The sequence below is a fragment of the Gadus macrocephalus genome, chromosome 14 (genome assembly GCF_031168955.1).
Source record: "Gadus macrocephalus chromosome 14, ASM3116895v1".
NCBI classification, from domain to species: Eukaryota; Metazoa; Chordata; class Actinopteri; order Gadiformes; family Gadidae; genus Gadus; species Gadus macrocephalus.
In genome coordinates this window covers 19,212,518-19,222,517 of record NC_082395.1, presented here as the reverse complement: position 1 = coordinate 19,222,517, position 10,000 = coordinate 19,212,518, and the positions used below count along the sequence as shown (strand labels likewise).

Genomic DNA, 10,000 nt, shown 5'->3' with positions numbered 1-10,000 from the left:
TAACCTCCATATGTTCCTCCATCTCTATCCTCTGTGTGTAACCTCCTTTTTTATCCTCCATGTATAGTATTTCATCCCTGTATATCCTTTATGTATAACCTCCTGCTTCTGCCACTATGCTTCAATCAAGGGGCTGGGGCCTGTTAACTAATATATTGACGGCTGTGATGTGTTTCATATTACATGGAATAAAGAAAGAAAGAAAGAAATGGGCGGAAAATAAGAAAGCATAGTTGACACTACCTTCCTGATTTAGTAGATTGTTGCCGCAATTAACACTAAAAAAAGCTATTGTCATCTACCCAACCATAGGTAGCAAGTACAAACATATTTTTTCTTTTAAATGGGTTAGTGCTGCCTTTGAAAATAAAAAAAGTGAAAGTTGATATTTTATTTTTAAATGTTCACCTATAGAAATAATTAACTGTCCTCTTGCATCCTCTTTCAAATATTTGCAGCTAATAATGCACGCATGAATGCATACACACATGAGCACACAAACACACACACACACACACACACACACACACACACACACACACACACACACACACACACACACACACACACACACACACACACACACACACACACACACACACACACAAACTGATTCAGTACTAGGAGATGATATATTGCATGTAGGATGCGCATGCAGTTATATATAGCATGTAGGATGCACATGTACTTATATATATACTAGATAGTATGCAGGATGTACATGTACTGATCATTTCTTCTTAGCATGTGGTGTACATGTTTATATATATACACCATACTGCATGTAGGATGTTCACACATAGCATGTAGCCTGGTATGCATATTAACAATATAGCATTAAGGATGTGTGTGTGCTTATGTGTGGTATACTTTACAGTATGTTGGTTGTGTTTTATATGTATTTATATCTATACACTATATAGCATGTAGGAGATATATTTTCTTATATATATATACATACTGTACACTATGTAGCACATAGGATGGGTATGTATACATACCCATCCATACTTATATATATATGCTATATTGTATGAAAGATACATGTACTGGTATATAAGCATGTTGGATGTCTATGTACTAATGTATACACTATCATATGAAAGATTAATATTTACTTGCATATAGTAGTCTATAAAATAAATAGTATGCGTATGTTCTTATACATGTCATGTGGATATGCATGTACTTATATATATTATTCTACACAGTATCTAGGATGGGTATGTACTTATACATGGTATGAGGATGTACACGTACTTGTATATAGTATGCTATACAGTCTGTAGGATGTGTATGTACCTATACATGATATGAGGTTGTGCATATACTTGTTTATAGTATCCTATACCGTATGAAGTGTATGTACTGATACATGGTATGAGGATGTACATGTACTTGTATATAGTACACTACACAGTATGTTGTTCATGTACTTATACATGGTATAAGGATGTACATGCACTTATATATAGTATACTGTACAGTATGTAGGATGTGTATGTACTTAAACATGGTATGAGGATATACAGTACATATACTTGTACATAGTATACTATACAGTATGTTGTGTATGTACTTATTCACGGTATTAGAATGTATGTGTACTTGTATATAGTATACTGTAGAGTATGTATGTTGTGTATGTTCTTGTACATGGTATGAGGATGTACATGTACTTGTGTATGTAGGATGTGTATGTACTTATACATGGCATGAGGATGTACATGTACTTGTATATAGTATACTATACAGTATGTTGTGTATGTACTTATACATGGTATGATGATGTAGATGTACTTGTATATAGTATACTGTAGAGTATGTATGTTGTGTATGTACTTATACATGGCATGAGGATGTTCATCTCGCCCAGTGGTTCCTGGGCGGAGGATGTGAGCCACAGATCCCTGGGGTGAGGATTACTCTAATGACTCTGAGAGCAGGGTGTGCGTCCTAACTTCTGACCTCTATTCTTCCTATAGACGAGGAGGGTGCATATGCACAAGGGCACACACACACACACACACACACACACACACACACACACATATACGCACGTACGTACGCACACATAGACCAACACACCCTACTCGCACAAAAACGTGCACAGAGAAACGCACAGGCGAAAACACATTTATAATCACACAGACACACACAGACACACACACACAAACACATACACACACGAATGCACGCACACACACATACACAAACACACACATAAAACCCATCCACACAAACACACACGTATACGTGCACAGTGAAACACAAAGGCAAACAAATTAACAATCACACACACACACACACACACACACACACACACACACACACACACACATAAGTGCACAGTGACACACAGAGGCAAACAGACATTAACATACACACACACACCAAACACACACACATACACAAGCACACACATACACACACCCCACACAGGGACACACACAAAACAACACAACTCCACTCAAGAAGCCCACAAACATTTAAACAGTCAATGGGAGCAGACCTAGGGAGACCCACTTAAACTGGCCGTATCCATTTCCTGCTGACCGTCTTCTGAGCTTGTGATCGGTCAACAGCATGGCATAACCCTAGCATACCATCATGATCTCAACCCAACACCGTCGACAGCATAACACTCCATGGGAGGGGGGGGGGGGCTGACAGAGATATCTATTACCTGGATTACCTTTGTGGTGCGGTAGCATCTGTCACTCATTAGGTCTTCCTTCAACAAGAGTGCCGTGGACAAGGGCAGTGGTGAATGAATTAATAAATATATAGGTCGGAAAAATCTATGAAGGAATTCATCTTAAACGATAAACAGCGAGATCCAATGGCAGTAAGGGAGTGTGTGAGTGAGTGCATGTGTGTATGTGTGTGTTTGTGTGTTTGTGTGTGTCTGTGTGTCTGTTTGCGCCTTTTTGTGTGTGTGTGTGTTTATCAGCTGGACACCAAAATGAACGTCCGTTAAAGAGAAATATAATTATCAAACACACTAAATATTCGAAATGATCCTAATTAAATAATATTATATTGACATAAAAAATAAATTATGTCGGAACAATTAACAACAAAAGCTGTGATCCTCGTGAAGTCATTTAAAAGATTTTGTGGCTTAAAATGAAACATCAATAAATGGCAGCGGCTCTATTGCGGAGATCAAATGGATGTAATTAGATCAATTGAAGAGGAAGGGAAGGCGGAGAAGGAGAGCAGAGCTGTAAAACGCAGGGTCTGTGCATGCTAGGACCCAACACTGGCACAGCTGCGGCGAGCCACCCTCACGATTTATCATCTGCACATCGCAGGCGCCAGCGGCCCACACCGCTATTAATCATCAGCAAAATCATTTAATTCAGCCCAAGCCCCAACTATTGTCTCAGGCTCTCTTACCCGCTCTGGGCAAATCAGCAAACCACAGCACCGTGCATCTCGGGGAAGGATGAAACAAGACTTGTGCAGAACAGAGCATCGAGGCTACAACTGATGTTTGCAGACCGGTATCGCTCGTTGACTTAAGAGACAAGCAAGTCATCGAGGGCTGACTGTTTGCATGATGGATGCGGTGGTCTGTTGTGGCAGGAAGCCTCGTCTTTAGCAGGGCTGGAGGGAGACTCATATAGAAAAAGCAAAAGAAAGATATCCCACATTGAAACTATGACTCATTTGTAGTCATAATGTTTCATAATACACTTTATTTATCGCCTCAATCTCGACCAAAGGATGTGTCTTCAGCCTTCTCTATTCCAGATAACAAAGAAAGTCCTGTCATTTACAACAAAAAGATAAACTAATGAACCCTTAACCAATACTACAGCATGTACGGCCCCGCACTGACAAGACGTAGCCCTGATGCTTCAGCCCAGATAATAACAGGAAGATGAAGACGAGGGTGGAGAGGGCCTTGTTTCAAACCGACGAAACATAGCTGAAAGATTGTTCTCAGCTCCGCCTCCCCCCCATCAGCCCACGTGCCTGGTGACTGTGACCTCAAAGGATCTCCACTCGGAGGGCCACGTTTGCTTCACCGTGCTCACAACTTCACCGAAAAGTTGTGTTTTCTGTGAAAACACACCAGACCTCTCCCTCAGTCCCACTCAGAGGCCGCACACCCACACATCGAGACACACGCACAAACGCACAAACATACACGTGTACCCGCGCATACACACACACACACACACACACATGCATTCACGCATGCCCACTTATGCACACGCACGCACCCACACACTAGGATGGACACGTGGACATACATGCACACACACACACACGTATGTGAACACACACACACACATACTTACACACGTACATTCACAAGCTCCATGGGAATGCAGACTACACACACACACACACACACACACACACACACACGGATAGACACATTGACATCAACACATGTACACGGACATACACGCACACACAGACAAATGCGAACACACAGATACTTACACGCGTTCATACACAGGCTCCCTTGGAATGCAAAATACACACACACATGCTCACGGAAACGCACACACAAAACCTGACACACACCCACACGTATGTAAAACAAGTGTGTTCACATTCACTGTCAGATATAAACTTGCAGTTGTTTTACCCGCCTTTCATGCACACACACACACGCACCATACACGCAAGCACACCAACACACACATACACACGCAAGGGTATTTTTAATTAATTATGAAATGTTTTAAATATTGTACATGCATGTTTAAAGCTGTGCCCTGTGCATTGAATGATTTTGGTCATAAAGCATGACATTTTTTGATTTGATTGATGGATGGTTTGAAAGGGAAAATTAATATGATAGATGTCTTTGATCAACCATCAAATTAACTGTACTGTATTATTTTAATCATATTTGACTTAACTACAACTACATATAAATAAACAATATAAAAGCAATTACTTGCTCTGACATGCCTTCAAAATGGCTAGTTTCATTCCTCTGTATATCAGGCTGGGCGAATTCAATAATAAAAGGCATTTACAACAACAGCCTATCTGTCGAAAAATATACAACGTTTGATTGGTTGAGTCGTTTGTCAACGGCTGAAAATGTGACGTTTCCATTACTTCTATATATTTTAATAAAACACACGAATTTATATTTTGGACACACATTTTTGACACAGAACATAAACTGAAATCGAGAAAAGTTCAAAACGTATTGAAGACAATTACGTTCATTTATTGCATATCATTTATTTGTATGAAATGAAAAAACGAGAACATATGAACATCACATATGGTTAGTGGAGTGAAATAATTTTGCACAGCAAAATATATATATATATTCATATATTTATATAGTAGAGGAAAGATTAATATTTTAAAGATTTCAATCGTGTATTTACTCCCTCTTTTCTTCAAGCAGGGTGTGAATCCCTGACCAACTAACAATGTCCAGACATTATTAATCATATCGTTATTGCTAAGCAAATGTTGGGCTCGTATGAAACAAAAAAAGATGGTTTTCCCTGTCCTGCCAAAAAGGAAAAACCTATTAATGTGTTACCATTGAGTGGGCCTGGTCACAAATCACCAAACCCATCTGCGTTAGCGTTTGGAACGACAGGCATTTCATATCCATCTTTAGGCCTATTGCTGAAATGTCAGTGCATATCAAGCCAAAGTACTTGAGTAAATGAACATGTTTCAAAAGGCGTTTTATCCGAAAAAGTATTCTAAACTTTTGAAAGTAACCAATAGCCTGCTATAGTCCATCTTCTGTGTAAAACCCATAACGCAAATGTGCAGTCAATGCGCTCCGAACTGTTTATTCTCTAAACTGGTGTTGTGCCAATTTACCAAAACCAATGCCAGAACTAACATTTGTACAGGAAGACCCTTCTTAATTATCCTCGTAATCTATACATGTGTGGCTCATATCCCCTCCCGCCATATCCTCGTTATCGTTACACCTTACAGATTAGGAAAAAAATGTTGTACTTAAATTACAGGTAAGATTCATTCCAAATATGCCATACGCACAAGTCTGGAGTATCATTTAAATAAACAGTGCGTGAAAGGCAACATATAGTTTAGTCCCGAGAAGGGAAGAGGGGATTCATTTTCGTCCTTTTTTTACGTCTGTCCCTCCATCGGGATCCCCAGCGATCAACTTCCATGGAACTAATGGGAGCCTTCACTGGCTTTGCACCACAACACAGCCGAAACGCACGCGTTTTTGGTTGAGAGCCGCGGTGGGGCAGGGAGGGAGTCATTTCACTTTTTGTTGCGATCCCAAAAAAAAGTAATGGGGCTATAAATGAAGAATGAATTCCATGCTGGGGGTCATTCGACAAAAAGTACATCTTCAAACAAAAATGAAAATGAAAAAAAAAATGAAAACCATACATGTCCAGCATGCAGGGCAGTCCAATAACAGTTCTCTTGTCCAAACAATACATGTTGTTTCTAACGATTAGAGTCTTTCTGTTTGTTGCTCAACACTATGACAGACAAACACATGAGAGGAGATGGAGTACATAGGGCAGGCTCGCAGTCCTCCAGATTTGGCCGACAAAAAAAATAGCAAATAAAAACCAAAAAAAACATTGTGGATGAATGCAGTTGTGTTTTCAGGCAGCTTCACACTGAATTAAATTAACATGATGGTAAACGTCAGGTCGGTGCACTTCTGATGGCATGGGCTCGCTGTCTGCATGCACCTCGTATACAGCGGTATAAAGTTTTTATATTCTAAAGTAAATCATAGTGACTTCAAAACACTGCAAACCAAATGAGATACGATGAGAAACATGAGACATATGCTTTTCATAATAGAGAAAAAGAAATATGAAAGATTGACACATTTTCGAAATGAAAAACACGGATGACAAAAAAAAGCTCATTCTAAAAACTTCAGCAAACCCTTTTTTCCCCTCATGATTGTATAAAAATAAAAAAAAAGCACAAATCAGTTCTTGGTCTAGCGGGGGTTGGTATACGTGCGAAAAGAAAAAAAGTTTCTAATCAAAACTTTTTTCCTGTTTGTTTTAATAAAAGGTTGACTAAACGGCTGCTATTCTTTTCTCACGGATAACGTCGAAACTCACATGAAAAACTCCGGGGATGAGGGGTTGTTGTCGCTGCTCGACCCGTTTTCTCTGAAGCCGTTGCTGATCAGCTTCTCATACTTGTCTTTGTACGCGTCCCTCTCCCGGACCAGCCTGGAGATCTCCTGCTTTAGGTGGTCCACTTGCTGGATGAGTTGCGTTTTCTCCCCCTCCAGGACGTGCCGCTGCTGGACCCGCTTGTATCGACACGACTGGGCATAGCCCCTGTTCTTTAGGGTCCTCCTCTTCTGTTTCAATCGGATCACTTCTTCCTTGCTGACCCCCCGTAGCTGCCGGTTGAGCTCCCGTACTGACATGGTGACCAGCTGGTCGTCTGAAAACCGATCATCCAAATGCGAATGTGGGTGATTTAAGCCCGAGTTGTTGGACTGGACGCCGGGCGCCTGGTGGTGACCGTTGCTGTGGTGGTGGTGATGGTGGTGGTGCGGACCCCCGTTCTGGGCTGCAGCGGCAGCGATAACTGCTGACACCACCGCCGCGGCAGAGCCCATCTCTTCCCCGGCCATGGTGCCCCCAGGTCCGGCTGCGCCAGCAAACTGCTGCCCTCTGGTATAGCCATCGAACGACTGGAGCTGGTGAGTGCTGTTGATCAGCGCCTCGACTGCGTCTTCGGGGCTGAAGCCCAACGCCTCTGGATTTAACTGTTGTTGATAACCGGACATCCAGTAGAAATCCTCCAAGTGTGCCTTCTGTTCGCTCCCCGAGCCCGGACTGGGCGCCGAGAAGCTTGGGGAAGGGGGCACCGAGCTGCAAGGCGTGCTCATCGGGGTGGAAGACAAGGATCCCCCGGCGATAAGGCGACTGCACTGGCTGATGTTGCGATCGGGCTCCACCGGCTCCTTTTTCACTTCAAACTTCATCAGATCGAAGTCATTAACATATTCCATGGCCAGGGGACTGGTGGGCAGGTCGGAGTTGCTCATTGCCAGCTCTGATGCCATCCTCTTGGTGCTGCTGACAGTCCTCCAAGCGGGCTGAAGAGCAGCTGTCACACTGGGCTGGTTGGGGAGGACGTGAGCCAGTTTGAAAAATGTTTAAGCGTTTGTCTTAGGACTGAAAACAAAAAAGGTGTAGTAAGTCCCTCTGTAGCGATGGACTCCCAACGCTAAGTAAGTAGCTTTTCTTTGCGGAGTCTGACGCACTGACACACCAGCGCCGCGCACGCGAGCAGCACAGTCCTTTTTCAGCAAGTGAAATTCGGCGGCTTTGAATTTCAAACATTTAACACTTTACGGTTTTTCTTCATGGATACATTGCGGAGACGAGAGGGGGCAAAGCCGAAAGGAAGGGGGCTGAGTGTAGCCGCGCATGTAACGTGCCTCTGACTTGTGGGCTGGTTTTTTTAGAGGGATCACACAGCAGATGAGTTTAAAAGCATTGCAGTTTTATAGCTGCCCGTGACGTCAGGGCAGAAATGGGAAGCGCGTAGCCAATCAGAGCGCGCAATCGGACCACTAATTAACATATTAGTAGAGAAACAAAACTTTTCTCGACTGTCAGAAGCCGTCAGCTGACTCTCAGCCGTATCACAGTCTTTCTTTCTTTTTCCTTTCTCTGACGCTTTTTCTTCCCGGTCGGTTTTTTAACGTGATGTCAACAAATATATAAAATATATATTTATTTGTTTAGTCTATTGCAAAGTCATTACTGAAGAGGACGAAGAAGACGGACTTTAACAGAATATGTCGAGCCAGAAAATGGAGGAAACATTCTTTAATGGGATGTTTAATTTAGATGTGCATGTGTGTTCTATAAACACTTTATTAACAAGATATTGTATAGGCCTACTGTATTTTCGTATACCCCATGCTATGGTTGTTATGGCCTATAACACAGTAGTGGAATGGCTGTCTAAATAAGAAGAAACATGTGTACCATGTGTAAATACAACCAACGGCAGTTCTTCATTATAATTCGTATAGACAACACTATTCATTATTTCTGAATGTGCAGTAGGCTTTAATCAATTGACATGCAGGTAATTCAGTATATATTTTTTATTATTATTCCGCATCGATATTCTCAAACAGGTGGTTTCAAATGTTTTTGTAGTTATTTAGATAAAAAGTAATGCACTGTTGCGAGGAAATATTGAAACGTTCGGAAAAGCTTCTGCCGTCCGCTTCTAAAACTCAACAGTGCCACCTTTTGGATGAATGTTGAACGGGTCTATTTCAAGCCTCCTAAACATTTACACGTTAAAACGCAATAATGCCACAACCTATTATTTATTTATTTTAAATGTAAAAATGTGCAACAGAAACCAAGTAGCCCAAATAATTGAAATAATGTTAAGATTAGTGGAATAAATCACATTTTGCGAATGTAAGGACAATCATCAAACGTTATCCCCTAATAACCTATGTGCAATATGTTGTATGCATTTTGCATCATGGAAATTCCAAATATCAGAAACTACACCCGTCTATAGATTTTCAAATCTGTGTCCATCTAATAGGACTCAAGCAATCATAAAGTTGAGACCAAATCTTTTGGTCACAAATTAGTTCCACGGCAATAAAACCTTTATTACACTTGTACATAGTGATATATAGCTATTACACATCCACATGGTCACAGATAAAACACGTCTTGTAAAACTGTTCCTTATCTTAGTTCAGAGGTCACCAGAGCTACTTTTAACAGGTCTCGTCTTCAACTCCAACTCGGGACCAGTGTTGCTCACTCAAAATTGAGGGAATGTTTCTCAAGGAAATGGTCTGCTGGCGAAACCCATACCATCTTCTAAACCTCTCTGGGAACTACCTATAAAGCCTCAAACTGTATTCAACCTTTCTTGACCAGATGAGGCAATCACAATACGTCATTCTCTCATTTTTCCTTTCTTCCTCACCGTCATCCGATGTTGACAGGCAGACAGAAGCAAGAACACAATTGTAAAT

The 10,000-nt window shown here is 41.4% G+C and overlaps 1 protein-coding gene across 1 annotated transcript in view; it reads right to left on the bottom strand.

Annotated features, from left to right (window-relative positions):
• The window catches only part of mafa (MAF bZIP transcription factor a), a 40,407-nt gene extending 31,946 nt beyond the window's left edge, over window positions 1-8,461 (bottom strand). Inside the window, exon 1 of the mRNA XM_060071054.1 lies at window positions 7,077-8,461. Within this exon, the coding sequence (XP_059927037.1) occupies window positions 7,077-8,038 (962 nt within the window). The 5' untranslated portion in view covers window positions 8,039-8,461. The remainder of the gene's footprint in view (window positions 1-7,076) is intronic.
• Window positions 8,462-10,000: the final 1,539 nt, after the last annotated feature.